This window comes from Colias eurytheme, chromosome 9, assembly GCF_061535395.1.
Source record: "Colias eurytheme isolate Ceu_HAF_F1 chromosome 9, ilColEury1 Martin Lab GWU primary, whole genome shotgun sequence".
Lineage (NCBI taxonomy): Eukaryota > Metazoa > Arthropoda > Insecta > Lepidoptera > Pieridae > Colias > Colias eurytheme.
In genome coordinates this window covers 2,790,762-2,803,457 of record NC_142988.1, presented here as the reverse complement: position 1 = coordinate 2,803,457, position 12,696 = coordinate 2,790,762, and the positions used below count along the sequence as shown (strand labels likewise).

Below are 12,696 nucleotides of genomic sequence, written 5' to 3'. Positions count from 1 at the left end.
GCCATTTTTATCACATCGCACCTTCTGACTTTGAAGGTTAATAATTTCATGAAATTTCAAGATATTTCAAAAATTTTTTTTACAAATAATAGTATATATAGTCTAGTATATACCGCATAAATAGCTTTTAGTTTGACCCAATAGTTTAAAAGATATGAGGGAAAATGTAAACCCCTGATTTTGTGAAAAATTATTTGCCATCCCGCACTGCGTTGGTACGGCATGTTTACAGTAATAGCGATGGGAAACACTGTAAAATAAAACATCGATATCGATATAAATCAATTTTGTATATTTCAGTCTGTTTGTTAACAGATAACGAGATCGTCGATACAAATAAAAACACATATAAAACAAGGTACTTGATAGAGTACTATCAGGAAATTGTTCAGTAACTTTTGTTTTAATTTGTTCAGTAACTATTGTTTTAATGTTTTATATTATTTTCACAACTGTCATCACATTTTTGCATTTATGCTACGAAATAAAAGAAAGTAAAAAAACTAAAGCCTCTAAGGTATCATTGTCATTTAAAAAAACTCAAAAGAAAAGTGCTTCGGTCCTGGTGCATCACTATGCGAGACTGACACGCGGCGCGCTCGCAGTACAGTGCGGCATGAGGTGCTTGTCCATGGCAAAATATTTGACATGCCGCACACAAAAGAAATGGTTTCTTTTCTATGCGTTAGTCCAATATTTTGCCATACGATTTTTAAACGAAATTGAGTCCTACTTCAAACTGTGATCACAAAAATATATTTGTCTCTTTTCTAGTCATTGATTAACATATAAAAAACCTCGCCGCACCACGGTGAAAACTGCGATTTTGGGCGCCGCACTGTGGTGTAGTCGCTGATGGCCCGATACTGGACATGCCGCAGTGAACGTGTTAAGAAATTAGGGTGATTAGCCCGTCTGAAGTTTAGGGGCTTTGTTTTAGGCTGTGACAATTTTGTTCGCGGACGAATTCTACCAATACCACACTGGAAATGGGATGCAAGATTTTACCCACTTTAAAAAAAATGTTATGACATGGTAACGATTCAATTACCTAGTATAATAGCTGTAAATACTAATGCTAGCGTTAGCTACCATTAAAGCGCGTCACACACGGTGAGTCAGTGTTTCGGGTCATTTGTAACAGGATGGCGGTTCTACAGGGTACTACTAGTACGCAATGACAAAAAGAAAAATGATGGTCAGAACGCTGATACCGGAAACCTTAAGATACTGTAATATTTTATATTAGAGAATCTTAACATAAAATATTATAGTATCTTCACCGTGTGTGACGCGCTTAAGTATTCTGTGCTAATGCTTTGCCAAATATAGGGGCTGTTCAGTGACAATTTGCGTTCATTAGATTCTCATTTATAAGCCTATAGATAGGGACCTATCATATCACATCACCTATTGTCACAGTTGTAATATTATGTTTCCCACATTACACATTATAGCCCTTTAAGCGTTTATGTTTAATATCTTATTTTTCATTTTATCAATTTATTTAAGTGAAATCTCTCAAGCTAAACCCTGAGAAGTAATTCAAGTGTAAAAATGAAATTTAAACATATTGACCGACTGGTTTAATGTTTAACCTTCGAAAGAGAATGAGATTTTACTTTTATATTAATCTTCTTATCGACATTATATGATGAAATTAATAAAATTATGCATTGTTAAGGCTTTATTATACTCAACCTTGTTTACATATTATATTACACGCACCAAAAATCATTTTGCACTACAAAAACAGTACTATGTACTTATATGTTAATGTCCACACCATGTATACCAACTTATAGTCCGGGATCCATCGCCCATTTTTGCAAGTGATTACTATCAAGCTAATTTTTCGTGAGTAGCTTTATTTTGATGAGATGCCCAATAATTTCATGTACGAAACTCTCGATTGTGGTAGCTAACAGAGGAAACAAGGATAAAATATTTTGATTTGATGGTTCTCAAATATTAATTACTAACTGAATGTTTTTTTTTGTTCAATCTCAAGATAATTATCTAAATTATTCGAAAAAATATTTGTCCTACAAAATCTATGGTTTGATCAAAGAGTCCCCCTTTCCAATGTGTATCGATAACGAAGTCATCATAAATGATTACTAACCAGCTGATTTTTTTATTTTCACTTATTTAATACTTATATAATTCAACAGACATATTGTCCTACAAATTGCGTAATAAATATTTGAGAACCGTCAAATCAAAATTTTTTATCCTTGTTACCTCTGTAAGCTACCACAATCGAGAGTTTCGTACATGAAGTTATTGGGCATCTCATCAAAATAAAGCTACTCACGAAAAATTAGCTTGATAGTAATCACTTGCAAAAATGGGCGATGGATCCCGGACTATTAAGTTCAAATAACTTAATCTTTAACTTAATTCATCATGCATAAAGTTAATCAATGTAACATCGTGTCCTCTGACCAGACCGAACTTTATTGCACCTTATCGTATGGTCTATTTTGTATCAACAATACATCTACGTATTATAATAAAATATCAACATTTCTATAATTATTTTATTTCTTGTTGATTGTGATACCTTCGTAGAATTCTTATAAATAATTGTAAAACTTCATTCACGACCTCCAGGCAAGCTAGCATACTAAAAAGAAATAACACAAATGCAATACATACTACATAATTATTCAGACATTAAAATAAACAGGTAATAACTGTTGGTATGTACAATTATATAGACAGCACTGGTATTGAAAAACATTTCAATAATTAGTACCTCGAGGCAGTTGTAGATGTGAATGACAATATTTTACACGTGTTTTCATGCAAATAACTTCTGCTATTCTAAGAATATTTACTTATACAATATTTATATTTGCAGTGGATTGTATTGCACCTTATCGTATGAATTTTAGCGTGATCTCTCGTATCGTGATGGTATTTATAATATGACGGATTATAATGCAGATTTGGGGAATGTATAATATTAACTTAGTATGAAAAATGTAAGTATATTTGGGTAAGGTAGTGACGGCAGATGCAAATGATGCTGGTAGTATCCGATTAAAAAATTACAAAAATCTCATTTTAGTATACAAGTTATTTATATAATACACAAACTTAGGAATTTCAAATATTATGTTAAAAAATAACTTGTTTTTCCTCCCGAAATTGTTCATATGTAGATACCTGCATCTCACAAACAGTGCAGTCTTCCCTTAAAAAGTTAATTGTCACATAAATTTGAATATAATATATTTATGGACATATTTAGTATACACAGGGTGACCTTATCGCTTGGAATGATCTCTATACGTTTTTATAGGACAATATTGAATAACTAAGCAGGTGCAATTTGACTAGATACCTAGCAAATTTTAGTAAAATTGTGGATGAATGAACAAGTTGCTTCGCGTAGAAAAAAATATCATACGGATTTTTGTACCATTTGTGGTAATGATTGTAGGTAATAATTGTTTGTTGTACTTAAATGACAAGTAGATAGGGAAGAATATAGGCAAATATAATATTTAAGTATGACAATCTTCGCCCAAAATTATTGGCATATTAAAGTATCATTATTATAGAATTGTTAATTATTATTGCAACTTGCGTAACTATTTAATTTAACGATCAATGGTTCCATGTTTTCTCCGAATCAATTAAGTAATTTTGTCATTAAATTCAAATTATAACGCATTGCACATTGCTGTCTGTGATATATTCACAATCTTTCTATAATTCTAAAAAAGCCAGTCCAGCCTAAGACAGCTATTTCCGCAAAAAGCTCTATTTCTGCAACTTTCTGAACATAAGATCAACAGTTTGTTAATAAAATAAATGTTTATAAACAAAACTGTTTAGGAAAAGTTATAATATTCGCATTATAATGCTTGAGTAATGCTATTATACATAATATTGTCTAACTACTACTGGAAAGGCAAATCCAAATATTAGGATACCATCGAGACAAGTGTCTTCTAATGCGCAATTTTTTCCCAACACAGATATTTAAACAGGTGTCTGTTTTTTCCTGTAGATAGGTAGCTGTACTCTATGTTATGTTACCAGCCCCCCTAGACAAGTGGCTTTCTATTAGCGTAAAGTTCAATAGAATAGATTATGAATGTATGAGATTGACGTAATAAATCGTCGTCGTCGTTGTAATCAAACGTCAATCTCATTCATACATTCATAATCTATTCTATTGAACTTTACGCTAATAGAAAGCCACTTGTCTAGGGGGGCTGATATAATATTCATCGCATGAATACGCGGTCGACGCCCTATGATTGGTCGGTTGGAACGTATTTTACTATTTAGTATGTGAAAGAGCTTATTTGAAACTTGTTCTTATCGTATTTAAAGTGTCTCTTGATCCTGTTTCAGAAAATCGTAGGATATTGTAAATTTTTCATATTGAATTGAACAAGAGGCATAGGTAGTAGGTATCTACCTAATTATATTTGTATGCGCTTTGCTGACCTGAAATGTAAAATACATTTCTATTTATTTTCTCAATTTTTTTATGTTTATTATTGCCAAGATTTCAATTCACATCAGGTTAATTAATAATAGAACTTTAATTATTTATACTAAAAATAATGTACCTACACTATCGATGAATAAGGGTGCAATTAAAAGCATATTTTCTAACCATAAAAATTTCTAATTCAAACTATTTTTTAATAATTTACATTACACATTATTATAAATCATCGCGCTACCAAAATTTTAAACAACGCTCACCGATAAACTTCACCAGTGTTCTGGTGTTTTCCAACATTTTATGAAATTGTATTCAAATAGGATTAGAATAAGCGTTCGATACTATGTTGTATGGATTCTGTCTATTGTACACTACGTCTTTATACTACGAGCTACCAACCCGTCAGTATTCCGAGAATCATTTATAACGATTACAGCGATGGACCGACCGACGAAATGTTGGCCAAAGAATGATATTGAATGAAGATTACAAGAATTGATGTTTAAAGCAAACTTGCAAGTGAATTACAAAACGAGGATGTGTTTTGTTTGATTTTAGTGATTATGGTATTGCTAATTGCTATTGACATTCGTGAAAATACAAATATCAATGGAGGAATGAATTGTAGGAAAAGATACGATTATTTTTGAAGTACATGTAGGATATTGCAGTCTTACTGAGATCACACTCGGTGGATATAATTTGAAACTAAGGCTTTTAATTCATAAATAAACATCGTAATTTTTGTTCTCAATACAAATATTGTTTTAAATTAGTATTGTTTTCGCAAAAAGGTCATTTCACCAATTTTGTTAAAAGCAATTCTCCTCGCGCCCGAAATAACTCAAGGAAAACTTAAAATTTTATAAAACTGGGTATTAACATTGTTCCAACAATAAATTGTATATGATAATATCTAAGTTCTGTAAGTCTAGGAATTCTTTAAAGATAAAAAAAACATAATATATTTATAGGTATTATTAAATCCCACGACTCGACAACCTTAGAGCACATTCACTTTGAAGAACAGGAAATGAGCATTTGTACTGAATTAGACACAATTCATTGAAGCGCTCTCCAAATCAATCGACTTTGTAATAATATATTGAATGTTATATTTGATACAAATCTCTGCTATAAAAAATCGTTAAAGTTTAATAAAAAAAGAGCGTGTGTGCCGAGCACACGTGTCAAAAGTGAAACTTCGATGGCAAGATTCAAAGATACAAATTATTCAGATAAAAGAGATTAAAGATTAAAATCGTCGTCTTCTTACTATTCTTCTTACTGTTCAATTCTAGTGAAAGTAACCCCTAATAGTGGTGTTTATTTTACACAATTCATACATTATAATTATATTATAATTTTTTACATTTCTGTACATAAAAACATTGACTATACGAATCAACATTTAAAATTATAATATATTTCTAACGTGAGTTTTTCACAGGTTCGACTCGCATTCTGGGTTTATGAGGCTTGAGGCTCTCCCGTCGTTTATTAACCCGTTTCTTATCTTTATCTTATAAAATAGATAGACTCTGACTTAAACAAGTCAAGCCTCATATTATAAAAGCAGAGTTCGAATAAATGTATAAACATAATGTAAATCATTTTAGTTATTAATTGTAGATGTATTTTTTAATGATGATATTGTGTACTTTTTACACATTATTTTCATACCTATCACCACTAGTGACGAATTAATTTGTTGATAAATCAATACATTTATTAAATATCAAAGCAATGATACAATTATTTAATACGATAGCACATTAGAGAGGCATTCAAAAACTCGTGGGACGAGCGCATTATCAAAACTAGTTTTAAAGTTTTTATAGACCGGCCAGTGACTGATGAAATTGGAATATTTGGCCTTGTATCTACTACTATTATTATATACTTAACATTTTTATGTTATCTTTGAATATAATTCCGGCAATTTTCTTAAATAGTCACATTATTGCCGAAAAAAATTGCAACAACTTGTTTATTAAAATATTCTATGAAAAATGAGAATATAAATTTCAGTGGCTTCGATTTTTTATAGTCCAATTTTAATTAAAAGTTTGTACATATAACTTGAACTCAAGAACTTTTGAAAAGTGTAACAAAGTATGTGAGCTTTAAGAGCCCCCGCAGACCACAGACTTTTTATCGGCCGATAGTTTAGTCGGGTTGGCCTGCTAGTACGCACACCGAGCCAACTAAACAGTTCAGTCGGTTATGAGTGCGCAAACTATCCAACAGTCTGCCGACTATTTGCTAGTTTCTAACCAACTGTTGAAAAGAGTGGTCACACCGCACAATGAAAATTAATAAAACATTGTATAGAATTGTTATTATTGCTCTCATACACCGGAGGAGGAAAATTAAAAAGAGAGCCCGAGAGTATTGGGTGCATCCTATCTTTAGTGATAGATTAAAATGGAAAATTTTACACTATGCATTCCAAATTACTCCATTACCCGAAAAAATTTTCGCCTTTTATCGAATGAGCATAACTAGCTTCAACCAACTTGTCAAATACAGAGTACCTACTCTTTTAAGTCTTTCTTATAAAGTGGAGGGCGTTTTTCGACTTCCTCGATCAAAGTTACGATCGAAAATTCCGAAATAAGCGACTGAGAATTGAGCGACGCCATTTTACAAAACATGCGCGGCCGACCATTCGCTGTCAAAGCTCGGAGCGAACTGAACTATTGGCCTAGTCGGCCGACTAAAAAATCGTCGTGTTTGCGCGTGTGGTAGGGAGCCAATACTGATTATACAGTCGGCCGATAGTTTGCCGACAGTATAGTTTGAATTGAATCGGGAAGCCCATCAAACTTGTTTATCGGCCGATACCTAATCGTCATAGTGTGCGCATTTGCTTATATCTGCGTACTGATTAAGAGCCCGACCAAACTATCTGCCGATAAAAAGTCTGTGGTCTGCGGGGGCTCTCAAACTATCGGCCGACTGTATAATCAGTATTGGCTCCCTACCACACGCGCAAACACGACGATTTTTTAGTCGGCCGACTAGGCCAATAGTTCAGTTCGCTCCGAGCTTTGACAGCGAATGGTCGGCCGCGCATGTTTTGTAAAATGGCGTCGCTCAATTCTCAGTCGCTTATTTCGGAATTTTCGATCGTAACTTTGATCGAGGAAGTCGAAAAACGCCCTCCACTTTATAAGAAAGACTTAAAAGAGTAGGTACTCTGTATTTGACAAGTTGGTTGAAGCTAGTTATGCTCATTCGATAAAAGGCGAAAATTTTTTCGGGTAATGGAGTAATTTGGAATGCATAGTGTAAAATTTTCCATTTTAATCTATCACTAAAGATAGGATGCACCCAATACTCTCGGGCTCTCTTTTTAATTTTCCTCCTCCGGTGTATGAGAGCAATAATAACAATTCTATACAATGTTTTATTAATTTTCATTGTGCGGTGTGACCACTCTTTTCAACAGTTGGTTAGAAACTAGCAAATAGTCGGCAGACTGTTGGATAGTTTGCGCACTCATAACCGACTGAACTGTTTAGTTGGCTCGGTGTGCGTACTAGCAGGCCAACCCGACTAAACTATCGGCCGATAAAAAGTCTGTGGTCTGCGGGGGCTCTAAAACTATTCACAACGTAGGCTTTTTTAATTAATTTATTCCTATGTTCCGCCTCGGAGTTTTTATCGAATTGATCTCATGCAAATAAGGTATTTTTGTACTTAATTTTAAGGTTTAATTTCATAACGCAAATATTTAATTGTGTAATATTTCCAATGAAGGAATTTTATACTCATCACGTTAGTTTAATGCGCCACGCAATTTGTAGCAAAAAACAGAGAAAATTAGCTTGTTGTCAGCAGTTTGCTTGATTGCTAAATTAAAAACTAATAACTTTGGATGACAGTGCTAAAAGTTTTTAATGCAGTTGAGAATACTTTAGATTTGGAGAGGAATTTTACTACTTTGGATTAGAAGTGGTTGAGACTAGTTCAACATCTACTATCTTCGGCTTTTCCACGTTGATGAGAAATTTCGAATATATTTCGATATAAGTACCTAGATTTATTCATCGACATTCATATAAGAAACCAATTTATTTTTAACAGATCGATAGATAGATATCATAATATACCTATTTCTTGTCATACATAGTCTGGCCAACCCTCGATGGGTTCTAACTTCTAACTTCTTACATAGGTAGGTACCTAGTATTTTACTTCTAAATATTTTTATACTTTTGGGGGGATTTTCATTTGAATGAACAGTTAATAGGTAGGGGAGACCGGGTACAAAAGTAACACTTTGTACTTGTACCTTGATTTCTGACTGGGTGTTACTGTTATCATTAAATTAATATAACCATATATAAATTTAGTTTATATTCTTTACACTAGCAACTCAATTTATTATATTATGTAGTGTTTTATATTAATAAAGTTAATTTAAAAAAAAATCGTGAGTTGTTACTTTCGACCCCGTAAGCAGGTCGAAAGTAACACGTCGTGGGTCGAAAGTAACAAGACAAAGGGGTTGGTAATTAATACAATATTATGATGGTAAAACAACAAATTATTTGTTTAAAGACTTTGTATTAATAACACATATCAAATCTTGTATTTTAAATATAATACAAAACAGTCGATAAAAAATATTCGAAGTTCAAGTAATGAGATTAAATTAAGGGAATCATTCTTGTATAATTAAAAATTCTCCATCCTGCATCCATCCACTAGCATTCCCATCTCCAGCACAACCAACAGGACCCTCGGCAATACGAAAAAAGCGGAATGTGTTCTCCTAGAGCATTAATGGCAAGAGCAACAGTTACTAATTTTCCAGGCTCTGCTAAGGTTATGGCACCTACTTGTTCAATCCCTTGTTAATCTACAATTTTGCTAGGTTTTTGGACAGTGGTCACCCCTGTCTCGTCCATATTCCAAATATCTTTTGGCTCAAATTGGTACCTTTCCCAATACCTCAGCAAGGTTATCAAAAAAATTATTCATATTATGCTCGTTGACGGAGATAACTGAAAATAAACTGCAGAGCACTCGATTAAATAGTCGCGTAGATTACTTTACTTGTTATTAGTAAATCTCGATCGACGCTGGTAGCTGTATTACCGGTAACTAGTAGTACCGGCTTTTATTTTTTTTTATAAATCTATATAATGTTACATGGCAAATACATATTATATTTTTGCAAGGCCTCTAATTGTTGCACCATCTTTCAAAATGCTTTTCAGCCGTGTCGCAGTAGTTCTAATGCGTTGTCGCAGCATTATGTTGAAGTAAAGATGTACATAAAAATATACATAATCATAATGGGACAAAAATAACATGTTACTTTTGTACCCATAGGGCTATGTTACTTTTGTACCCGTCTATATTTTTGCCAAGACGTGCAACAAAACTTTAAAACGGAACGTGCTGCATAAAAATGATTATGAGCAATGTACAATTACTCTAATCAAGAATGGATATGCAAACATTCAGATTTCTATCATCCTTTTAAGACTACGTAAACGTTTAATAAAAAAATGTCGAAAATCTTACTTTTGATTCGTGAAAACACGTATCGTCTTGTCACACAGCCTAACAGCGCGTGGCGCACGTGGCGAATGAATACAATTAAGGGGGGCGCTCTCGGCTATCGCCTGACAGAGGCTAAGCGGTGTTCGCCCATTGGATAAATCTAGAGAGCATTTGTTACTTTCGACCCACTGTTACTTTTGTACCCGGTCTCCCCTACCTATGATAGGAGATAGGTTAATAGGTAAGTTATTGAATTAGATATGTCAAGAAGATTCACCAAATGTTCAACTTTGCCTCGATGTCTTAGCTATTTACCATACAGTTTTAACTAAAGTTTGCATCCAGACTCCAGATATCATCAGATCAGAGTGCAGTTAACTAACCGGTTATAACGTGCATGCCTCGACCAGCGTGATTCGATAAAATTCCACGCTAGTGCGGTGATTGTCAGGTGATTTCATTTCCTGCACTTTTTGCATCTTTTGCTTGACAATTTTATAACCGTTATGAATAGGCTTGTTATAAAAACAAGAAGGAAATCTGTTTTTGGATATGAAATAAAAAAGGAAATTCCTTAAATATTCAAAGTATAATTATGGATGATCTGTACCTACACTTAAACAACGATATTTGATGTAAGAATATGCAACGCAAACGTCGCTAGCTAGTTTTTTAGTCAATCAATGGAAAGCCTAGCTTCTTATCTAGCGGACTAGTGCTGTTCGGCTACATTACTGTGTAAGATGTAACCTATTCAAAATTTTAAACTTCCGTTCGAGCCTTCACAATAATATGCCTGTATGAAGTTCTTGTGGTTAACTCAGACATGTGTATAAATATACAACGGTCACCTTACATTATGACAAGTGGTTTCATACATATAAATATCGTGACGCCAATTTTACTATAAATTCTTCATGCTATATCTAACTAGTTGTTGTAATGTATTTGAATTTAATTATGTTTCAAACAATGATTTTAATGATAACACTCTAAGAAACTTGCGATAAAACCATGAAAACAGTTCTCATAGGAATAAATTAAACTTAACAAGAGCTTTCGGATAAGTTCGAAATAGTCAAACCGGAACGTATCCGGTAGTTGCGACTTGAGAAATAGAGCTTCCAAAATGAATAATAAGGTATTGCTCGTTAATAGTTCTCGTGAAAAGCGTAATACTTATTTAAGTATTCATTAATAATTACTTTATATTATTCTAGTTTTTAAGATTACTTCTTGAAGTTGCATAATTTACATATAATTATTAACTCACGTGGTGCTACGTAATGAAGGGAGACGTAAGGCCACATTGTATATGTAGTAGAATTTATAGCTCTATTGCATATCAATATGAATTAATTGTAAACACTATTAAATACGCTATGTCATATAACAATTATTTTATTGATAGATTAAATTAAAACGATCTTACAAACTGTTATGAAATCTACGATAATAACTGATCGTAGTTAGACATTTTTTTCATTTCAACGTTAATTGGCAACTAAGCGCCTTTATTTTTTATCTATTCTGTGAAAAAAAATATACCTGCGGAGAATTATTATAGGTGACCCGCTGTTGATCCACAGAGGAGGTAATTAGAGGCTCGTGTTCTTCCGATCCGGCAGTCATCTTGATTTTTAACTTTTATCCAATTAAAAAAAAAATTAAAACACAAACATCACACACAATCCAGTAAACAGGTTGCACTATTGTTTATGGTTGTTGCTATGGTGTATCTACTTGGCGGGAAGTAGGGACGGTGACAGCGCGCGCTCGTCTACAGAGCGATGCGTTCTGATAGACGTTCCACGCGGTACTGTGCGACTCCGCGGAAAACAACGCTTCCACCTCCAAGGATTGTGAACACAATTTTACTATTTTGTTGGTCAATATTGAAACATTGATAACAATTACTAAATTAGACGAGGCTCTCATTTTAATTACTACACATCGTACTCGCTCGAGCAGATAGGCGACGATGGAATCTCGACGTCGAAAGAATTAGTATTGTTCTAAGCCCTTCGAAGGTTTCTTCGCAAGAATTCCGAGCGTCATTTGACTGGTCTCGTTAGTTACGCAAGATCTCGATAAAAGGTTACAAATCAAAGAGGTCACTATGTATAATATGTTTATTCAAAAAAATCATATTTGAGATAGCAAATAAAATTACTCGGTAAATTATTTATACAATAAACGAATATCTTCTGTAACTCGTATATGATAAATGACACAACAAAGGAACTATTATTGTATACAGACTTGAGATGTATCGTGAAACTTAAATAACCTTAAAACATAGCTAATATAGTCGTTTTAAAAATAAACCTTAGAAACTATATCTCTCGTACCGTACTTTTAAAATATTTGGTGAATTCTATACAAAGATTCAACTGTTTCCGACCAAACGAACAAAATCTTAAGGTGCTACTTCATAACGTTCATTTGACTTAATAAGTGGTGGGATTTGTAAGGAAATAAACAGACTTAATCTATGTAAACAGATAGGCTATAGTGTATGTATATATTGTATGAGACTTAAAAGTATTATGGAAATCTATTTCAATGTACAGTACAATATAATAACAAATAACTATGTATTTGTCATAGTTTTTGTTTAGAAATACGGTAAGTAATAATATAATGCTATGAACACTGAAATCGGACTTAGACTAGCTACATATTGTAATATTTTTCGAACA

At 33.2% G+C, this 12,696-nt stretch overlaps 1 protein-coding gene across 1 annotated transcript in view; it reads right to left on the bottom strand.

The window, feature by feature from the left end:
* The window catches only part of w (eye pigment precursor family transporter white), a 38,970-nt gene extending 27,139 nt beyond the window's left edge, over positions 1-11,831 (bottom strand). The window contains exon 1 of the mRNA XM_090105149.1: positions 11,543-11,831. Coding sequence (XP_089961275.1) covers positions 11,543-11,626 — 84 coding nt within the window. The 5' untranslated portion in view covers positions 11,627-11,831. The remainder of the gene's footprint in view (positions 1-11,542) is intronic.
* Between the last annotated feature and the right edge of the window lie 865 nt (positions 11,832-12,696).